Below are 23,134 nucleotides of genomic sequence, written 5' to 3'. Positions count from 1 at the left end.
GCTCAGAGCAGCAACCAGTCTTTTTCCAGCAGGGGAACATGGGTGGACCCCATGGCCACAGATACATAGCTCTATGCATGAGTAGTAGGTTTATGACAAGAATACATCCACCTGTGCTCAGGCAAACCCCTCTTCTGTTTCAAGTAAAGATCATATCCTTTCGAGATGGATTTGTGTGTTATAATGAATCTGTAAAGGAAGTCACACTGCTTGCTTAGCAAGCACCACTTCTTGATTTGAACCATATCTGGCACAAACTCGGGACCTCTGCCTTGCTAGCACACCTGACCACCCTCCTGAAGCAGCTTACCTGTTGGCGCCACACGAAAAGCTAGCTATTTGCTTGCGCAAGTGGGGACAATTCAGGCTGAGAAGTAAGTTTCACATCCCCATGTGCTACATTGACCCCTCAAATTCACTCAACAGCAACCCCAGCGTGAGCTGAGACACGACGCCACTGTAAAGGACCTCAAGCTGCTTTGTTGAGGACAGGGTGTCCCACTGACAGGCAGGTGAGATTCTGCCACTCCTAGGGTGCAAGCTGCAGAGTGATGCTTACTAAGCAGTACCACTTCCCATAGCCGCGGGAAGTAGTTTGGGTGTGCTGCGATTCTTTTTTGTTGTTGCCCAATTTGTTTTCTTAATGGTGCTGAAGACAATAATGTACACTGAACAAAAATATAAATGCAACATGTAAAGTGTTGGTCCCATGTTTCTTTAGCTGAAATAAAAGATCCCAGACAATTTCCATATGCACAAAAAGCTTACTTCAAATGTTGTGCACTAATTTGTTTACATGTCTGTTAGTGAGTATTTCTACTTTGCCAAGATAATCCATCCACCTGACAGGTTTGGCATATCAAGAAGCTGATTAAAGAGCATGATCATTACACACGTGCACCTTGTGCTGGGGACAAAATACCACTAAAATGTGGTTGTCACAATGCCACAGATGTCTCAAGTTGAGGGAGTGTGCAATTGGCATGCTGACAGCAGGAATGTCCACCATAGCTGTTGCCAGTTAATTGGATGTTAATTTCTCTACCATAAGCCTCCGACCTCAACCAAATTGAGATGGTTTGGGATAAGTCGGACCGCAGAGTGAAGGAAAAGCCACCAACAAGTGCTCATCATATGTGGGGACTCTTAAGACTGTTGGAAAAGCATTCTAGGTAAAGCTGGTTGAGAGAATGCCAAGTGTGCAAAGCCGTCATCAAGGCAAAAGGTGGCTATTTGAAGAATCAAAAATATATTTTGATTTGTTTAACACTTTTTTGGTTACTACATGATTCCATGTGTTATTTCATAGTTGATGTATTCACTATTATTCTACAATGTAGAACATAGTACAAATAAAGAAAAACCCTTGAAAGAGTAAATTCTCAAACTTTTGACCAGTAGTGTATAATTTTCTCATACATTTTTTTTAGGGGGTGTTGAAGCAACCTTACTATGCCACTTCCTCATTATTGGGCCCATACCTGGTGCGAACTTGGGACCTCTGCCCTGCTAGCACATGTGACCACACTCCTGAAGCGTCTTACCAAGTGGGGACACCAGGCTGAGGAGTAAGTTTCACACATCCCCATGTGCTACACAGCCACAATTAACAAGGGCAAAATGTATGGTGAAAAAACATTTTATAATTTTCAAGTCATTTGAAAATAGTTCACAAGACAAAGAGAGATACATGTGCTTCTTTACCTCAATCAGAACACAGAATCTGCCTGTAGCAAATTACAATAAATATTACATTGCAAAAAATATAAACATCTGTAGCCTATAAAGTATTAATTTAAATGAAGAGCCTCTAAATTCTGTTAAAACTTTATTACTATCCTGAAGGTAGCATAGAGTTAATGACAATGGAATTTCCACAAAGTTTCCAGTTGATAAACGCATCGACACGCATATGGGAAAATAATCATCTCAGTTTACGCCATAGGTTTGTCTGAATGTATAAGGGAGGCTCGAGTCACACTCACATAGTTTCCATTTGTAAATATATATATATATTTTTAGGAATACCCAACTCATTTAATCTTCAAGGAAGAGGGGAGGAGAAAAGCAGGGGAACTGCAGCTGGCTACTCCGGTAGTAGGTCATCTCCCAGCTCTTCATCAGCAAAGTCGTCATCTTCATTGCGCTTCTTAGCTGCAGTCTTTGGTCTCTCCATCGGAGCCCCCAGTGGATCCACGTAGGAGGCATCTACACACATGGACATATGTGGTTACTATTCATTATTATATTGCACACATGGGACAAAGGTGTACTACACTCCCTGCAGATACTGTGTTCCACATTGACACCCACACTAGAACACCACTGTAAGTGAAAAGTACAAACTGTCGTAGCAGCACACTCAAAATATTGTAAGGGGAACAACACCAATCCCCTGAAGAGTAATGTTAGGAAAGAGAGGGAGGGTGAGTGACTTCATGATGCTACCAGAGTGCCAAGTCTAGGTCCAAAAGGCTCCAGCTTCTACCCCCAAGCCATAAGACAGCTGAACAGTTAATCAAATGGCTACCCGGACTATGCATTAACAATGCTGCCACTCGCTGTTTATTATCTATGCATAGTCACTTTACTCTTACCTACATGTACAAATTACATCAACTAACCTGTACTCCCGCACATTGACTCGGTACCGGTACCCCCTGTATATAACCTCGTTATTGTTACTTTTTTGACTTTAGTTTATTTAGTAAATAATTGATTAACTCTTATTTTCGTAAAACTGAATTGTTGGTTAAGGGCATGTAAGTAAGCAGTTCACGCTAAGGTCTACACCTATTTTAATCGGCGCATGTGACAAATAACATTTGATTTGAGCTGTGTTAGTGCTGATGAAGAGGTAGAGAGGGTGGTCTATGGTCCACTGTCTATACTGCTTCTCTCTATTAGGTCTGTTTAGTCCGGGCCTCTGTCATGCATCATTCCACTAGAGGGAGTCCTTTAGACACCTCATAACAGATTGGAGAGAATGATACACTGACTGAATCACATACTTAATTTTCATTTCAACCACTTGATTTACTAAGTGCTTCGCTAAAGATGGATTTTGTTTTTAACATCAATAGGTGCTGATTCACTTGATCCCTTTTTACTGCAGCTCTCTGCCCCACTTATTGCAGAACCATTGACCTACATTTATTTTTACTTTACAATTGTTTCTKCTGTTATCCCTAAGATCTTGAAAGGAGGAGATCTTTCCGACTTAGATATTTACCATCCAATTTCCAAATGATTTTGCCTTCCCAAAGTTTTAGAATCCCTGGCCAACTCTCAGCTTTTAAAAACTTTTCACTCTATTCTTAATTGCTAGTAAAGCCCCACCTTATCTCAGCTCACTGGTCACCATAGCAGCACCCACCCTTAACACGGGCTCCAGCAGGTATATGTCACTGGTCACCCCCAAAGCTGCCTTTCCTTCCAGTTCTCTGCTGCCAATGACTGGAACGAATTGCAAAAAAATCACTGAAGCTGGAGACTCTTATCTCCCTCACTAACTTTAAGCACCAGCTGTCAGAGCAGCTCACAGATCACTGCACATAGCCAATCTGTAAATAGCCCATCCAACTACCTCATCCCCATACTGTTATTTAGGTAAATCTGCCTTCAGTTTTAATGTCCCTCGTTTTTTGAATAACCTGCAGAACTCCCTGCGTCTTGATTCCCTGGTGCTGCTATGGTAATTTAGGAGTCCAATGTTGAATGTTACAATTTTTTTATTGGATGTTCGTGTAGATTCTTTCTTCCTAAGGGCACCATTGAAAATGAGACCCTGGTGTCAATGGGCTCCCCTGAAGAAATACAAGTGTAATAAAACATGATTTTGTCCACAACATGTTAAGATGGATCAGGGGCCTGAGATAGAGTTGTACAATTGAAGACAAAAAACCTACACTGCAAGTCTAAACTGTTGAAAGTGGAGGGAGGGAGTGTGTGTGTGTCTCACCTATGTCTCGCTGGCTGCTGGCCTCGTAGGGTTCGTTGGAGCCAGGCAGTGCCCTCATCTTGGCGCTCAGCCTCTCCCCCTTGGCGCTGGTGCCATGGCTGCTGTGTCCACTGTCTGAGAACAGACACAGGATTAACCTGCTTGCTTACTGTTGGGACCGGCCCCTTCATTACCCTGTATCTGCATAGTTCACATTTAGCAGTGATTGTTTATCCCTCTCTAACAGAGGGTAACAATGAGAGGCTGGTTAATACCAAACACACTCCTCTGTGTGTGTTTGAGAGAAAGAAGGAGAGAGAAGGAAAGAGAAGGAAAGAGATAGGCAGAATGTGTGTGTGACAGCTCTAGGCTCAGATGTCAGGTCCGCATGGCAGTCCAGAAAAGTGGGGAACAGGCAAGAGACAACCACACTCCACATCTGGCAACTAGGTAGTTATGGAGAAAAAAAATCCAACCATGAAAACAGGAAGAGGCCCAATTCTGTTGTACCTTATAATCCTCAAATCCCAGCCTTCCCCAGGGCCAACTCCCTCAAAAATGCAGTGAGATTTCCAGTGGAAAAGCAATCCCTTTTTTTGCCTCAAAACCGAAGAAAAAAATGTATTGCACATACCATGAGTGTCTAGCTATACGTTTCCCTGTCCGAGAGTCAGCTCTCGCCTTTTGGGCCAATCTGACCTCCCTGCACAAGAAGAGGGCAGCTTACACTCTAGATCAAAGAGTGTCAGCATGGATTTGGAAGTATCTGTGAAATGCTTTTCAACCATACTGGATCCTCAGTGAGAGTAGTCATAAGTAGATGATGTCTTTGCTGAAGTAACATAACAGTAACAACAACTCCAGTTTTTAAATAACCACTATGTATAATTTTTTTGTAGTCAACAGGGTCAAAAGAGGGACAACTCTTAGATGTGTATTCAAGAAGGGAGGTTTTCACTCTTTGCAATGTGTTCAGTGCAACCATTCTCTGGAGGGGGTGAGTTGCAGGAAGGAGTCATTCCTGGCATACAGTGCTAACAGAAGATTTCTGGGACACAGTGAATTGTAAAGCTAGACTGTAGAGAGTTTAGTCATTTGACAATAGTATATTGAAATGGTGGCGTTTCTTTTTTCTAACAATGTAAAACCTTTCTTCTCTCACTTAAATAAACGTAATGTCACCCTTTTCTTCATTGACAAATTACTGTGACAAATATGATTGATAGATAGCTTTCCATTCTGTAGTACAGTACATACCTCTCCCCTGGTCCAGCAGAGGACTGTGTTTAGGCTCAGGGTGAGAGACTGAACAGATCCAGAAGAAAGACATGTGGAAAGAGAAGAAGGAAAGTATGCAATAAAAGAGAGTGACCAGAGAGGACAGGGATAGTTGAGGATCAAGTTAGAACAGCATAGTTAAAGAAAAAAGGACATGTAAAATGGCAAGAGGAGAGTAAAGAGTTGTCTGTGTTAAAAGCACACGTTTGTGTGATCTGCCACAAACACATAATATAACACTGTCCTGCTCACCTGCTTTGATATCCACCTCTGAAGTGCCATAAGAGAATAAAGAGTAAATTAATTGTAAGACGAAGTGTGTGCAGACATTTGTACAGTAAATCAGTGGTTCCCAGGAACTCTCAGGAGTGTCGTGAAACGTTTCCTAATCTTCATTATTTTCAGAACACTCGCTTATAAACGTGATCTGTGGAATGTTGTTACATTTGTATAATTTGAGGGGCCACATCACTGGACGCTGTTAAAGGGCTACATACAAATGAACCACCATGAGTAAGGATCTATGAAAAGTACGGAAATATTTCAAAGAAACCCTATTTAAATCTATAAAAAAACATTTGTCACCGAAAATAGATGATTTACAGTTGTGTCAAGTTGGCTGGATGTCATTTGGGTGGTGGACCATTCTTGATACATACGGGAAACTGGTGAGGTTGAAAACCCAGCAGCGTTGCAGTTCTTTACACAAACTGGTGCGCCTGACACCTACTACCATAACCCATTCAAAGGCACTTCAATCTTTTGTCTTACCCATTCACCATCTGAATGGCACACAAACAAACACAATCCATGTCTCAATTGTCTCGAGGCATAAAAATCCTTCTTTAACCTGTCTCCTCCCCACCTTCATCTACATTGATTGAAGTGGATTTAACAAGTGACATCAATAAAGGATCATAGCTTTCACCTGGATTCACCTGGTTAGTCTATGTCATGGAAAGAGCAGGTGTTCATAATGTTTTGTACACTCAGTGTATGGGTGCATCAGAATTGTATAACCCATCAAGGTATGCCACGGTTCAAAAAAGGTTGGGAAACACTACACTACCGAATGCTGATGGATCATTGTTGTGGCTATAAGGGGAGTTGTTTGAAGCAACTGTACTATGGTACACAATTACTTCAACAAAAACATCAGCATGTATACTGGTCTGGATACTGTATAACTAAGCCATTACTGTTATAACATTAGCTGACAGAGCATATCAAGTCTAAGAAACTACATAATAGCCTGGGCATGGACACAGACTTCAGATATTCTTTGGGAGGAATAGTTTGCAGTCTTCTCTTACCACATAATCCAAATAATTGTCCTTGAAGGCAAACACCTGACTCTTAATGTGCTGATGACTACAACGGATACGATGTAATAATAGTTTTCCAATGGCCAAGGCAGAATCCTGTAGCAATGGAACAACTACTGGAATAAAAGTATTGGAACGGGACCCAGCTCTATTCTACAGAGGAGGCTCGTACCGCTGTCCTTCTTTGGCAGGTGGCGAACAGAGTCTGGAGTGCCGACTGTCGAGACACACATATGAACAGCAGGGGAGGACAGAGAGATTATATAGGTTAACTGAATTTCAAAAGTTAGAAAGGGTTAGTATGAGAATAAATGAACTCGGGGTCAGAGATCTAATAGTGATGTACAGAGGTAGGAGGTTGCTATCAAGCTTCTACAGGCTCGTACCGATGGCCTTAGGCGGGGTACGGACAAGGTTTGGGGTGCCCACTGTTGAGACACACCCATGGACAGCAGTTAGGAGTAAAGATATGATAATGGTGAACTTAATTTTGCAAGGGATTACCATCTAAATAGAAGAAGTCAGAGACAGAGTGTGTTTAGGTGTATAGAGGTGTTCAGGGTCATCACTCACCACTGCTGGCGCTGCCCTCTCTCCGGGTGCCTCTAGTGCTGCCCTCCCTCGCCGACTTCACCCGCTAGAGAGGAGAGAGAAATTATGTCTCTGTTAAAATCCAATATCCACAAAAACAACAATACAGAGTACCGCACAGACACACTGATTTATCTAACTAGGTTGGTTTCTATGGTGAAAACAAAGACACTTGCAGGGAGCAAAACCAGCCAGAGACACTGGAGTTGATCTGTGACGATGATGTCAGCAAAGCCTGGGCCAGTTAACAACAGAGTAGGAATTAGAGTCACTCCTTAGAAAGACGGTTCTGATCCAAGAACATCTCAGCACTGATTTAGGAGCAGATGGTTCTGATTCACTGAGAAGTCTGTATTCTGTCTGTTTTCCATAGGAAAAACACAATGAAGCCAACGCCTCCAGTGGCCTCAGATGGTGCTGTTGTCACTGTCAGTAGCCTTAAACAAGAGTGTAGTGAGTAAGTAGAGTACCTGTTCTCTGATCTCTTTCATCTTCTCCACCTTCTTCAGTTTGGTGGCGTAGTCCTGGACCTCTTTCATCCCCATGTCTGTGCACAGCCTCACCAGGAAACGCAGGCCTGGAGGGGGACAGGGGGAGGGGGGGGGGGGGGAACACACCTATAGAGTCAGTATCAGTATATATTTTTTTAATAAACCATTACATTAGAGCAGTAATGCTGAGAGGACAAGAAGGGATCGGGTGGATTACATTCAACGTTTTCCGGGAATTTCCGATGGATGTCTTTGTAAGTCTCCAGAGCTTTCTGGTAGTTTCCTGAGGATGAAGGAACAAAGAGCAGCAGTGTTCAGGTCATTGCACATGGAATAATTCACATCTCCTGTCATGACTCTCCTGTGAGGATCCAAAGAGCAGGTTTACAATGGATCTGCCTTCCACCAGACCGCTCTCACCCACAGAGGGAAGGAGGGATTGGTGTGGGGGTTTGATGACACCTCACGCCAATAGTAAATTGTATGCAGCAGACAACTCTTTTTGGTCTTCAGTAGTGGTGATTGGAATCGGTCTTTGTTCCAGAGACATTTTGCCGCCCAAAAACTCTAACGTCCAAAAGTGAACACGGTAAGATAGGAAGGTGATTTTAGTTTTCTAACGAGATCATAGTTTTGATAATACTTTGCCCAGTAAGTAGCCACGCCCGAGGGAGCTGAGAGAGCGTATCCCTTTGTGCGAGAGTGTAAAGGATGAGTTGAGAATTAACATACCAGAAGGACTCAAGCTGCAGCTTAGGTCTCCATTGGTTACGACCCTGAAAATCAACACGTGGTGAAGACGACAAAGTAGCCTCTCTCACAATCAATGTTACGGCTGAGTAGCTATTCTAAGTACTGTATCTAAGAAAGTTAATTTAAGTAGAACCATCCTGTTACTCTCTTCAAAACATCGTCGAGTACACTGCTCTCATCACCCCACTGGGATCATCGACACGGCAGATTAGCGGTCTTAAGAGGACCACTCTTCTAGGACGGGAGAAGGATCCTGTTAGTTCTGCCTAAGACTACAGGACAAGGCATTGAAGCCACGGACAACTAAGAAGAAGGACCACTTGTGGACAATCAGAGCCTTACACTTGAGCTCGGGAGAAGGCCCAATGGAACCCTTTTCATGAAGGCCTGGGTCCAACAGAGATACACGATGAAGGAAGACATTCAACATGTAAATACATTCATTATTGCTTACCCAAATGGGCGGTGGTTCGGGGCAAAGTATTAGGATTACTATGAGCATAGTTACAAGTGTATAAGTGTTGTCTCCCTTTCTTCTCTTTCCTCTTTTGATAAACAAGCAGTCATGTTGTCGTTAGTCCACTAGGGACCTGTTTTCATCACATTAAGTTTCTAATCAATAACCTATACCGAGTGTGTGTGTGTCCTGTGTTATCATTTAGTTAGTTAGTAAATAAAAAATTAAATCAATTTGTGTGGTATGGAATGATCAGTAAAGCTGGGGTTTGTGCAGATGCAAGGAGTATGCGACGTTCAGAATTATGAGACTGATATGAGGTAATGATTAATAAATGACTGTTATCGATAGATATCTTATATATCATCTAGAGTTTAATTCGGGAGATGGTAATTCATTAAACAACTTCTTCCGTGGTGCCCCAAAATCCTAATGAGTAAATTGTTACATGATTAATTGAATCAAGTAACAATTAAACATAGTTAGTTGAATCGATGCATAACAGTCATTAGATTAATATAAGTCATGTCACGACACTATAAAAGGCCAGGACCAAATCATTTGGACAATAAAATCAATCAGTCATCATTAGCCATAATTGAGGTGTATGATAAACTCACCACTTCTTCTGTAGCAGCTGGCCACCATAAGCTGCCATTTCACCTGAGTTGGCCTGAAACCACATGACAAGTTATCAATACTGTAGGGGCATGATACAATATAACCGTGTCCCTAGGCTATTGGGTGGAAGTGGCGGAATAGAGGCTCAATGAACAAAGGATATTACTTGTTACACACATTATGATGCACAAACTCAAGACTCATACATATTGATATTATTGTGAGATGAGGACTAGAGACTTACTGGATTAGTGTGGCTCTCTCAAAGTACTGGATGGCCTTCTCACAGAACTGAGTGTCAATGTAGTAGGCCCCCAGCCACTCAATAACATCAATGTTGGAGGGGAAATATCTGAAGGACTGAACAAGGGACCACATTTAGAATGTTCAGATTTAGCACAAAGTCAACTTCTTTTTGGGACACAATGGCGCTGGCATGTAAAGCGTCCATTTTACAAGCTCCTGCCCAATTATGCTATTTCAAATGTTCTTGCGCTGATAACTTTTTTGGTACATAATGATTCAGCCATAGTTTCCAATGACCAAAAAGAGCTTCTGGACATCAGAACAGCGATCACTAACCTCGACTTGGATGAAGTGTTTTACTTCAATGACTCGACCGCACAGGACATACTACTCACCCGGCACCAGGCCCTAATCCCGACCCTCAGAAGAGGAAAAGACTACGATATAGAGTTACGTCAGGGCACCATGATGAAACTATGGTGGCGAGTGAATAAACCGCCTCTTTTCTCTGTTCTATTGGCGAATGTACAACCACTGGAGAATAAACTAGACAAGATCCATTCGAGACTATCCTGTCAACGGGACCTGAATAACTGTAATATCCTGTTTCACTGAGTCGTGGCTTAACGAGGACATGGTTAATATAAATCTAGCTGTTTTTTCTATGAATCGGCAGGACAGAACCGCAGTGTCTCGTAAAATCAGGGGCAGGGGTGTGTGTCTCTTTGTTAACAACATGCAGTGCCGGTCTCTAATGTTAAGGAAGTCTCGAGGTTCTGCTCGCCTGAGTTAGAATACCTCATAATAAACTGTAGACCATACTCTGTAACAAAATAGTTTTCATCTAGATTTTTCACAGCTGTCTACTTACCACAACAAACCGATGCTGGCACTAAGCCTGCATGCAACGAGCTATATAGGGCAATAAGCCAACAAGAAAATGCTAATCCAGAGGCAGTGCTCCTAGCGGCCTGTGATTTTCACGCAGGTAAAAGTGAAACCCGTTTTGCCTAATTTCTACCAGCATGTCCCCTGTGCAACTAGAGGACGGAGACGGACGGGATAAATAATAATAAATACTCTAGATCACCTTTATTCCACACACAGAGATGTGTACAAAGCTCTCCCTCACCCTCCATTTGGCAAATCTGACCATAACTCTGTCCTCCTGATTTCTGCTTACAAGCAAAACCTCAAATAGGAAGTACCAGTTACACGCTCATTTCGGAAGTGGTCCGATGAAGCGGATGCTAAACTACAGGACTGTTTTGCAAGCACAGACTGGAATATGTCCTGGGATTCAGCCAATGGCATTGAGGAGTTTACCACTACGGCTTCATTAATAAGTGCATCGATGACATCGTCCCCACAGTGACGTATGTATATATCCCAACCAGAAGCCATGGATTACAGGCAACCTCCACACTGAGCTAAAGGCTAGAGCTGCCGCTTTCAATGAGCGGGACACTAATCCGGAGGCTTATAAGAAATCCCGCTACACCCTCCGAAGAACAATCAAGCAGGCAAAGCGTCAATACCAGGGACCGGTTCAGGGAACAGAACTGATTTTTTTTTTTTTTTTTTTCAAGGAACAGAAACAAAATCTGGAACAAAAGTGATCCATACGGTTCCGGAACAGAACTTATTTTAAAAGCATGGAAACCGGTTAATAACATTTTACATTCCAGGCATTTTGTCTAGTCCCACAATAAAAAACTCAAAGTGCCTATGCAAAGCTCGCACTCTGTCACTCAAACATATTCCAGCGTCTGCCTGCAAGATGAAAATCTTTGCCAGTGTGTGCGCGCGTTTAGGCTACCTGCCCCTCCCCAATCCAAAGCATAGGCTACTGTACTGACGTTACCATCGTGATTCAGAAGATGGGAAGAGAGATTTTTTTATTAGCTAGGGAGAGAGATTTTTTATTAGGTAGAGAAGAATGACATAACTTTTTCAATGCTAGTTAAGGATACTAGATTATATAACTAGTTATCACGTTTCAAGTTAAATTTATTAACACCCTTGAGTCGACTGAAGCACCAGTGCGTCAATCTAAGTAACATAAGAAAATCCATCAAAATCCGTCAATTTAAGCTAGAGGTATATTTTTTTTGTTGCATTGGACGAGTCTCAATCCACCGCATCCGCCAATGTTGCACTTCCGCACCTGCGGTGACAAGTGGCAGAGCTAGAGCGGTGTTTGTCAGACCATGAGATATCGGTCTTCTCACAAAAACGTCTGTAGAGTCCGAACGGTTTGACCTACAAACTATTATGTTTGGCCCCAGTTTGGCCTGCCATCCAGGACGTCTATACCAGTCTGTGTCAGATGAAGGACCAAAATTGTCAAAGACTCCAGCCCCAGACTGTTCTCTCTGCTACCGCATGGCTAGCGGTACCAACACACCAAGTCTGGAACAAACAGGACCCTGAACAGCTTCAACCCCCAAGGCATTAAACTTTTAAAGAACTGATAAATAGCTAATCAAATGGCTTCCCGGACTACCTGCATTTACACTAACGATTGCACTGATTTTACATACACACGCACACACGCTACAGTCTATTATCTATCATGTTTCCTAGTCCCTTCACCCCTACCTTCACTACAGTTCAAAAGTGTGGGGTCACTTAGAAATGTGGGCATACAGAGGTCCATTATCAGCAACCATCACTCCTGTGTTCCATTGGCACGTTGTGTTAGCTAATCCAAGTTGATCATTTTAAAAAGGCTAATTGATCACTAGAAAACCCTTTTGGAATTATGTTAGCACAGCTGGAAACTGTTGTTCTGATTAAATAAGCAATAAAACTGGCCTTCTTTAGACTAGTTGGGTACCTGGAGCATCAGCATTTGTGGGTTCGATTACAGGCTCAAAATGGCCAGACAAAAAGACCTTTCTTCTGAAAGTCATCAGTCTATTCCTGTTCTGAGAAATGAAGGCTATTCCATGCGAGAAATTGCCAAGAAACTGAAGATCTCATACCACACTGTGTACTACTCCCTTCACAGGACAGCGGAAACTGGCTCTAACCAGAATAGAAAGAGGAGTGGGAGGCCCCGGTGCACAACTGAGCAAGAGGACAAGTACATTAGAGTGTCTAGTTTGAGAAACAGACGCCTCAAACGTCCTCAACTGGCAGCTTCATTAAATAGTACCCGCAAAACACCAGTCTCAACGTCAACAGTGAAGAGGCGACTCCGGGATGCTGGCCTTCTAGGCAGAGTTGCAAAGAAAAAGCCACATCTCAGACTGGCCAATAAAAATAAAAGATTAAGATGAGCAAAAGAACACAGACACTGGACAGAGGAACTATGCCTAGAAGGCCAGCATCCCGGAGTCGCCTCTTCACTGTTGACGTTGAGACTGGTGTTTTGCGGGTACTATTTAATGAAGCTGCCAGTTGAGGACTTGTGAGGCGTCTGTTTCTCAAACTAGACACTCTTGCACTGTTCTGTGAAGGGAGTAGTACACAGCGTTGCTGATAATGGGCCTCTGTACGCCTATGTAGATATTCCATAAAAAATCTGCCGTTTCCAGCTACAATAGTCATTTACAACATTAACAATGTCTACACTCTATTTCTGATCAATTTGATGATATTTTAAAAAATGGACAAAAATGTGCTTTTCTTTCAAAAACAAGGACATTTCTAAGTGATCCCAAACTTTTGAACGGTAGTGTATATGTACAGTACATAGCTACCTCAATTACCTCGTACTCCTCCACATCGACTCGGTACTGGTACTCCCTGTATATAGCCATGTTATTTTTATTAATTTGTATTCGTTATTCACTGTGTATTTATTCCTTGTGTCACTATTTATATTTTATATATCTTATCTTTAACTCTGCATTGTTGGAAATGGACCCATAAGTAAGCATTTCACTAATAGTCTACATCTGTTGCATATCAAGCACGTAACAAATAAGATTTGATTTGCACTCTAACTTTGATTCAATACCATCTACTACTCACAATGTTGTTAGAATCCATACAGTTAGATACATTAACACAACTGACAGAAACATAATGATACTAGGATTCTCTTGATAGATAGATCAGTGGTGTGTTGGGAATGACTGACCTCTTGGTAGTACTGGAACGCCTGAGATTTGTCTCCCTCGCTGTCGTAGAGCTCTCCCAGTTTGGCCAACACCTGGGGGTCTGTGGGCGTCACAGTGATCAGTTGCATCAACCACTCTATGGCCTGGTGGGGATCCTCCAACATCTCAAAGCTGAGCTTCAGTCAAGGATCACACTTTCTAAGTTGTAGACAAGTGCTCCTATTAGAACATTGTTTTTAGGCAACGCTTAATGACCCAGTATTCTGTGAGGATACAGGTTGGCTAGCTGCCACATGACCTGGGCGCTGTTCCTCAGGATGGCGTGGAGCTTCAGGAAACAGTCCAGAGACTCCTCCAGACGCCCCAGACGCTTATAGGTAAGACCTAAGGAAAAAGGACATACTGTGAGAATAGAAAGACTACTGTACATGATTAATAACAGCATAGTAGACAGATCCCTGAGCTCCCAACAATGATCTTGCTGAATTAAGCTCTGACGGTTTAGTTTACCTAAGTTATATAGGGCCTCAGTGCAGGACGAGTCGTTCCGGAGAGCCTCCTTGTAGAACTCTGCAGCTTTCTCATAGTCCTTCTTCACAAACACTGTGTTGCCCTTGTTGATGAGCGCCGCTGGGTTGTAGCGGTCGGCTGTCATGGCCAGGTCGGCATAGCGGTCAGCCTGGTCGTAGTCTTTCTCCTGATGGGGTCACAGGTCATCGCACCAAGAGAGATACGCCATACAGTTCAAGGAAGTATGCTAATGTGATTGAACAAAGGAGTATCTCCCTAATATGACTATATAATATCATTAAATCAGAAAGAGAGTCTTACCAGGAAGTAGAGGAAGGAGAGGTTAGTGGCTGCAGCACTCTTCACTCTGCTGTCTTTCTTCTCAAACGTCTTCAGAGTCTCCACAGCCTGTTGGAGGAACCCCATCACTTAGCATCACTATAACATGACACGCTCAAATAGTACACACACACACACAACCACAACACAACACCACACCACACACACACACACACACACACACACACACACACACACACACACACACGACAAGGACATTACACATACAAACGAAAGAGCAGACCACATACCTCGAGCTTAAGAGCCATGCAGATGGAGAAAAGGAAAACAAACAAAATGGAGGGAGTGAAGAGGAGAAAAGCTGTGGTGAAAGTAAACCGCTGAATGGAGAATCTGATACATATGCAGACAATATAGCAGAGATGTACACACATACATACATAATGGAGTGAAAAGGAAAAAATACATACTTTCCCTCATGTGGTACAGGTGAAGACTGTTTAGACTCAGTGACACACTCACACCAACCTGGTTGAAGTCCCTCTGTCTCAGGTAGGTGATGGCTTTGTTGATTTCTAGGTCGTTGGCCAGTTCTACGTACTGGGAACTCTTCACCATGTCCACACACCTACAGAAACAACCACACAGTATTACCATTACTTGCCTGGGGGGACTCCAGCCCACATTTACCCTGTATCGCCCTCTGATGTTCAGGTTTGAAAAACACACCAGTCAAATCCTGCAGCGAACGTCGCCTCGATGGCTGGGGCGATGAGCTTGGCTGATGTCATGATGAATTTCTCAGCCAGGGCTTTACTGCAGTCAAGAGAACAGGTTCCAGCGGGCACAAACATGTCATACAGATGTGAAAACGCTGAACAGTGATGTTTTATATAATGTACGGATAAGACAGTTACCGTTCTCTCTCCATCTGGTGAAGCTTGTCGTTCTTGATGGCTTCAATAACCAGGTTGGCATGGGTGTCATCCTGAAAACAAAACTAATGTGGATGACTTGTGAAGCATAACATGCAGTAAGTGCTACTACAATAAAGCCTAAAATGTTCCATGTTCTGAAGAGTGCACACTGGAGTGCTCTGCTAAGGACTTCACTGTGCTGACTATGTTAAGTTTGAGAACAGAATAGAAGTGCTCACGTTGGGTGGGATGTACTTGTCCTCCTCGTCGATCCCCAGAGGAACACAGATGAGCTTCTGAAAGGCCTTCTTCATCCTCTCTCGGTCTCCGATGGCGTAGTAACACAGGATCAGGTTAAAGCCTGTCTTAATGTTGGGGCACTCGCTCATGATGTGTTCAAAGGAGGTGATGGCGTCAGAGTACTGGCCCATGCGGATGAAGACCACACCGATGTTCTGCATGATCTTGATCCTCATCTCCTTGTGGGAGTTGGAGATCTGGTCCAGGGCCATGCGGTACAACTTGATGGCCTTGGGGTAGTTTTTCTGCTTGAAGTGGATGTTGGCCATGTTCACTTTTAACCTTCCTGGAAAGAAAGTAAAACATTGTTTTACTGTCATTTCAGTGGCTAATCTAAAATATGACATCCTTCTCCCACCCACCTGCATTACTGAACATCTTGTTCTTTACGATGACCTGGTAAGTGTTCAGGGCCTCCGCGTACATGTCATTGTTGGCGTACTGAGTTGCCAAGTTAAACAAGACCTGGAAAATAAAATACAAATATAAACTCAAATCACATCTGACCAACATTGACCTCAAAAGACAATGTCTGTCACAAGTAGATGAGGTCCAAGTGATGTGGACAGATTAGTATTTCTATTGACAGTTGTTATTGTTCTCACAGAGTATGTGAGGTCCAGGTTGATGTGGTCTGCATTGCCTGACTGCTCCCTCTGTCTCACCAGCGCTCTCTCCTTCCGCCCTGCCTCTTTGGCTCTATCAAGGGACTGTAATAACAATGGTAGAAAACACACACAGTCAGAGGTAAAGCATCACACATCCCTAAGTGTGCGATGTCTGTAAGTTATTCAGTATAGATAAGAGGCAGGGGGAGACTGACCAACTGTAGGTCTCCATGGCCGTGTGCCAGGCAGCTCTCTTCTATCAGGTCGTTCACCTTCTTCTCCAGGATCTTCACCTTCTCATCCGGCCTGAAAACAACAAATCGTCCTAACCTTCATTATCCTACAGAATCATAGGAGAAAACCTGAGAATTGCATATTGAAATGAGGATAAGCAGCAGAGACAGAAACAAACTCTTACGTATCTTCACTTTTGCCCTCCAATGGAGGAGCCGGTCCTTTGGACTGACCCAGTGGGTCAAATGTAGACCCTGGGAACATCAGAAACATTTTTTGTAACAACCTGCGCATGAGAAGTTCTGTACTTATTGTCTCATTTTAACAAGCAGCTTTTTTTCTGGATCAAAAAAGGGGCTTAGGTTGTGGGCGTAGGAATGAGCACGAGCACAGCTGGCAGTCAGCGAGGCTACTTTTTAGAGGCCCTCATCTTGGCGCTGTAGAGACATTTTAGTATTTTCAAGCTAATTTCTTACGGTTCTACAAATTTCTCCATGGAGCTGAGGATTTTTTGGGGAGTTTTAAAGCTAATTTCCTGCGATTCTACATATTCTGCTATGCAGCTGAGAGAAAATGTTGCAGTTTAAAAGCTAGTTTTCTGCAAATCTATGCAGGAAATCTATGCATTTTGCCATGGATAATGCTGTGTTCTTTTACTTAAACATAATAACAAAATTAATACTGCTAAATTCATTGTTTTTGTAATTTTTTGTCTAGCTTTTATTTTGGCGATTGTTAGTTCTCAAAGATGTCAAGGCAAAGGGTGGATACTTTGAAGAATCTCAAATATAAAATAGAGAGAATGCCAAGAGTGCTTGATGACAAAGCTGTCATCAAGGCAAAGCGTGGCTACTTTGAAGAATCTAAAATCTAAAATCTATTTTGATTTGTTTAACACTTTTTTGGTTACTACATGATTCCATATGTGTTATTTCACAGTTTTGATATCTTCACTATTATTCTACAATGTAGATAATAGTAAAAATAAATAAAAACCTTTGAAAGAGTAGGTGTGTCCAAACTTTTGACTGGTACTGTATATACAGTTGAAGTTAACATAAACTGAGTTTAAATGTATTTAGCTAAGGTGTATCACAATTCCTGATATTTTATCCTAGTAAAAAGTTAGGATCACCACTTTATTTTAAGAATGTGAAATATCAGAATAATAGTAGAGAGAATGATAATTTTCAGCTTTTACTTCTTTCATCACATTCCCAGTGGGTCAGAAGTTTACACACACTCAATTAGTATTTGGTAGCACTGCCTTTATATTGTTTAACTTCAGTCAAATGTGTAGGGTAGTCTTCCACAAGCTTCCCACAATAAGTTGGGTGAATTTTGGTCCATTCCTCCTGACAGAGCTGGTGTAACTGAGTCAGGTTTGTAGGCCTCCTTGCTCGCACACACTTTTTCAGTTTTGCCCACAAATCTTCTATAGGATTGAGGTCAGGGCTTTGTGATGGCCACTCCAATACCTTGACTTTCTTGTCCTTAAGCCACAACTTTGAAAGTATGCTTGGGGTCATTGTCCATTTGGAAGACCCATTTGCGACCAAGCTTTAACTTCCTGACTGATGTCTTGAGATGTTGCTTCAATATATCCACATAATTTCCCTTCCTCATGATGCCATCTATTTTGGGAAGTGCACCAGTCCCTCCTGCAGCAAAGCACCCCCACAACATGATGCTGCGACCCCCGTGCTTCACGGTTGGGATGAAGTTCTTCGGCTTGCAAGCATCCCCCTTTTTCCTCCAAACATAATGATGGTCATGGCCAAACAGTTCTATTTTTGTTTCATCAGATTAGAGGACATTTCTCCAAAAAGTACGATCTTTGTCCCCATGTGCAGTTGCAAACCGTAGTCTGGCTTTTTTATGGCGGTTTTGGAGCAGTGGCTTCCTCCTTCTTCCTGAGCTTCCTAACCTTTTAGGTTATGTCGATATAGGACTCGTTTTACTGTGGAAATAGATACTTTGTACCCGTTTCCTCCAGCATCTTCACAAGGTCCTTTGCTGCTGTTCTGGGATTGATTTGCACTTTTCGCACCAAAGTACGTTCATCTCTAGGAGACAGAACGCGTCTCCTTCCTGAGCGGTCTGACGGCTGCGTGGTCCCATGGTGTTTAAACTTGTGTACTATTGTTTGTACAGATGAACATGGTACCTTCAGGCATTTGGAAAATGCTCCTAGGGATGAACCAGACTTGTGGAGGTCTACAATATTTTTTTCTGAGGTCTTGGCTGATTTCTTTTGATTTTCCCATGATGTCAAGCAAAGAGGCACTGAGTAGGCCTTGAAATACATTCACAGGTACACCTCCAACTGACTCAAATTATGTCAATTAGCCTATCAGAAGCTTCTAAAGCCATGACATCATTTTCTGGAATTTTCCAAGCTGTTTAGAGGCACAGTCAACTTAAGTGTATGTAAACCTCTGACCCACTGGAATTGTGATACAGTGAATTATAAGTGAAATAATCTGTCTGTAAACAATTGTTGGAAAAATTACTTGTGTCATGCACAAAGTAGATGTCCTAACCGACTTGCCAAAACTATAGTTTGTTAACAAGAAATTGTTGGCAACCAAGATAACGGGTCACGGGTAAACTATGCAAAGAGTTGACAACAGCTCCAGCCACATTGGCGTTTACATTTATTGTCAGAGAATATACAGTGTAGAATGGGATTTATGCAACATTGGAATATCATCTGGCCATTTACAACAACAAAATAGTTTGGGAGTGAAACATTCAGTGAAACATTCAGGTTGCTCATGCTCCTTTTCAGAGTGCCACATACATAGTGCCTTATGGGCTGTATCATATTGGCTCTCTCTCGGCTGATATGAACAGGATTTAAAAACATTTACAATGTTTGGATTTAGGAGACCTGAAAAAAATGCTTAGGCAGCTCGCCCAACGATTACAATTAGAGGTTGACCGATTATGATTTTTCAACGCCGATACCGATACCGATTATTGGAGGACCAAAAAAGGCCGATACCGATTAATCGGCCGATTTTTAAAAATGTATTTGTAATAATGACAATTACAACAATACTGAATAAACACTTATTTTAACTTAATATAATACATAAATAAAATCAATTTAGCCTCAAATAATGAAACATGTTCAATTTGGTTTAAATAATGCAAAAACAAAGTGTTGGAGAAGAAAATAAAAGTGCAATATGTGCCATGTAAGAAAGCTAATGTTTAAGTTCCTTGCTCAGAACATGAGAACATATAAAAGCTGGTGGTTCCTTTTAACACGAGTCTTCAATATTCCCAGGTAAGAAGTTTTAGGTTGTAGTTATTATAGGAATTATAGGACTATTTCTCTATATACGATTTGTATTTCATATACCTTTGACTATTGGATGTTCTTATAGGCACTTTAGTATTGCCAGTGTAACAGTATAGCTTCCATCCCTCTCCTCGCCGCTACCTGGGCTCGAACCAGGAACACATCGACAACAGCCACCCTCGAAGCAGCGTTACCCATGCAGAGCAAGGGGACAACTACTCCCAAGTCTCAGAGCGAGTGACGTTTGAAACGCTATTAGCGCACACCCCGCTAACTAGCTAGCCATTTCACATCGGTTACACCAGCCTAATCTCGGGAGTTGTTAGGCTTGAATTCATAAACAGCAGAGCTGCTGGCAAAACGCACGAAAGTGCTGTTTGAATGAATGCTTACGAGCCTGCTGGTGCCCACCATCGCTCAGTCAGACTACTCTATCAAATCATAGACTTAATTATAACATAATAACACACACAGAAATACGAGCCTTAGGTCATTAATATGGTCGAATCCGGAAACTATCATCTCGAAAACAAAACATTTATTATTTCAGTGAAATACAGAACCGTTCCGTATTTTATCTAACGGGTGGCATCCATCAGTCTAAATATTCCTGTTACATTGCACAACCTTCAATGTTATGTCATAATTACATAAAATTCTGGCAAATTAGTTCGCAATGAGCCAGGCGGCCCAAACTGTTGCATATACCCTGACTCTGCGTGCAATGAACGCAAGAGAAGTGACACAATTTCACCTGGTTAATATTGCCTGCTAACCTGGATTTCTTTAAGCTAAATATAGGTTTAAAAATATATACTTCTGTGTATTGATTTTAAGAAAGGCATTGATGTTTATGGTTCAGTACACGTTGGAGCAACGACAGTCCTTTTTCGCAAATGCGGATGCATCAATTATATGCAACGCAGGACACGCTAGATAAACTAGTAATATCATCAACCATGTGTAGTTATAACTAGTGATTATGATTGATTGATTGTTTTTTATAAGATAAGTTTAATGCTAGCTAGCAACTTACCTTGGCTTCTTACTGCATTCGCGTAACAGGCGGGCTCCTCGTGAGGCAGGTGGTTAGAGCGTTGGACTAGTTAACCGTAAGGTTGCAAGATTGAATCCCTGAGCCGACAAGGTAAAAATCTGTTGTTCTGCCCCTGAACAAGGCAGTTAACCCACCGTTCCTAGGCCGTCATTGAAAATAAGAATGTGTTCTTAACTGACTTGCCTAGTTAAATAAAGGTGTAAAAAAAATAATGAAAAAAAATATTTTAAAAAATAGGCAAAATCGGCGTCCAAAATTACCGATTTCCGATTGTTATGAAAACTTGAAATCGGCCCTAATTAATCGGCCATTCCGATTAGTCGGTCGACCTCTAATTACAATGGCAGAAAAATCCCTGACAAGGTCTGCATACTTTAGTCTATTGAGAGTGTATGAGACCACCACAACCCTCTCCCTCCCTCCTGCCCTCCCCAGTAAGCTCACCTCTGGTCATGGCTGAAGAGTAGCCTGCTGCTCTGACTGCAGTCATAGGCCTAGCTGCTCCATCCTGTCACAACAAATGACACACACAGTTCAGCACATACATCAGATTTCCATGTTATTGAGCATCATCTTTCTCCACATAGTACTGGATAAGAATCCAATGGGACAAATAGAGAAAGTGATCAGTATTGATGCTCTCACCTGTACAGCTCCAGTCATGGGTCTGCCCATAGATGAGGCCATCGGCATCCTAGACTGCAAGTCACAGCATTAAAGACAGACATTCATACATTTTTTAAAACATCAATGACGTCTTGAACAGATAAAACACCATCAACTGATTCCGTCAATACTAAATTATCATCTAGATTTTTTTAGACAATGGTTCTATTGAAAATGTTCACATAACTTGCTACCAAGTATGCCATGACTGCTCTCTCACCTTCAGAAGCCTGCTCTCACTGCCAAAACTGCTCTCTACCTGAGTGTCAAATATCAAACATGCTCAAATACAATACTCTAAGCTATATCTTCTGAATTATCATTGGCTCTATGTGCCTCCTCTTCACTCTGAACAATTTGTTTGCATCCCATACTTAGAACAACAGTAACACTTACAGTAATTCCTTCTCAACCCTACTTTATAGCCTACCCATCATTGAAACGTTGATTTACAATCAACATGTAACAAGTAAACCAAATCTTACACAATCCATAGACTTACTCCAAAAGAGGTCCCCAAAGCCCGTCCTCCAATGGCAGTGCCAGGAAACTTGGCAGTCATCTTAGAAAATGAACACAAAGAATGTATAACTCGATTCAGTTGTCATTAGCACATTGCTTTAATTATGCCATATCTTGAGTAACTGTCAAGACACTGTTATAACACTTACGGGGGGCCTTCTCCCATGGCTTGTCCTGACTGCTTGCTGAAAACCAGCATCATTGTCAAGCTCCTGTTAAACACAAGACATGAATTCAAGAATACTATAATTAATCACAAATTCAGTATGAAACAAGAGTGAAGATGAGGTAGTACTCTAATTCAAAAGAAAACACTAGGCTAGCTATAGCTACCTCTGAATCAAATGTTGGATTGTAGTCGTTGTAGCCAGAGTACAGGTCATCTTCCTCAGCAGCAAGATGTACATGTTCCATCTCCTCTGCGATTCTGTTAGGCCCAGGAGGAGGACAACAACACAGGTTTTAGATTTGATAAATTGCATCAAAGCACACCCTGAGTGTCTTGCTACTACTATAGTACGCATGAGCATAGACAGACATTAGCTACAAAGAATCCGAATGTCATTGACTCACAAGGCAAACTAACTTAGCTAGCTACATGTTGGGCAGTTCATTTGCATTACATTAGCAAAAAAAAAAAAAGCATTACATTACCTAAGGTAACTAGCTTAGCTGCTAGCTCATTAACACTAACGTTAGCTACAAAAAAAGAAAATTACGAACGGATACTGACTACTTACGGCCAACACTTCTATGGAGTGGAGTAGATGCGGTCTTCTCTAACTAGATAATATATTGATATTATATTGCTCGGACAGTAGTCATTTCTGAGTGTTCCGATCCCACAATGCAAAGCTATATGGGCGGTATTGAATTGGTTTTGAAGCCTCGATTGTTTTGAATGTACGTCAATCATAGAAGGGTTTGGTTTTACGCAA

The 23,134-nt window shown here is 42.0% G+C and overlaps 1 protein-coding gene across 11 annotated transcripts; it reads right to left on the bottom strand.

Annotated features, from left to right (window-relative positions):
- Nucleotides 1–1,623: 1,623 nt before the first annotated feature.
- ift88 (intraflagellar transport 88 homolog) lies at nucleotides 1,624–23,031 on the bottom strand. Of its 11 annotated transcripts, none has more exons than XM_070448603.1 (28): nucleotides 22,930–23,031; nucleotides 22,530–22,623; nucleotides 22,346–22,408; nucleotides 22,177–22,236; nucleotides 21,654–21,707; nucleotides 21,453–21,516; nucleotides 16,826–16,895; nucleotides 16,623–16,713; nucleotides 16,405–16,509; nucleotides 16,162–16,264; nucleotides 15,739–16,085; nucleotides 15,500–15,570; nucleotides 15,312–15,398; nucleotides 15,105–15,210; nucleotides 14,604–14,690; nucleotides 14,283–14,469; nucleotides 14,048–14,156; nucleotides 13,793–13,943; nucleotides 9,701–9,816; nucleotides 9,456–9,508; nucleotides 7,843–7,908; nucleotides 7,605–7,711; nucleotides 7,117–7,180; nucleotides 6,716–6,760; nucleotides 5,471–5,488; nucleotides 5,198–5,245; nucleotides 3,962–4,075; nucleotides 1,624–2,208 (listed from the first exon to the last, which is right to left on the bottom strand). In XM_070448603.1, exons 2-28 carry the CDS (start codon nucleotides 22,608–22,610, stop codon nucleotides 2,087–2,089), a joined length of 2,589 nt encoding a protein of 862 aa, XP_070304704.1. In that variant the 5' UTR covers nucleotides 22,611–22,623; nucleotides 22,930–23,031; the 3' UTR covers nucleotides 1,624–2,086. The 11 variants fall into 11 exon arrangements, with proteins under 11 accessions (XP_070304704.1, XP_023864474.1, XP_023864482.1 ...); XM_024008706.2 differs by having other exon boundaries at nucleotides 22,937–23,029; XM_024008714.2 differs by having other exon boundaries at nucleotides 15,111–15,210; nucleotides 22,937–23,029.
- Nucleotides 23,032–23,134: the final 103 nt, after the last annotated feature.

This window comes from Salvelinus sp. IW2-2015, linkage group LG2, assembly GCF_002910315.2.
Source record: "Salvelinus sp. IW2-2015 linkage group LG2, ASM291031v2, whole genome shotgun sequence".
In the NCBI taxonomy this organism is placed as follows: Eukaryota; Metazoa; Chordata; class Actinopteri; order Salmoniformes; family Salmonidae; genus Salvelinus; species Salvelinus sp. IW2-2015.
Note: the sequence above shows the minus strand (reverse complement) of the source record. Positions and strands in the feature narration are given on the sequence as shown.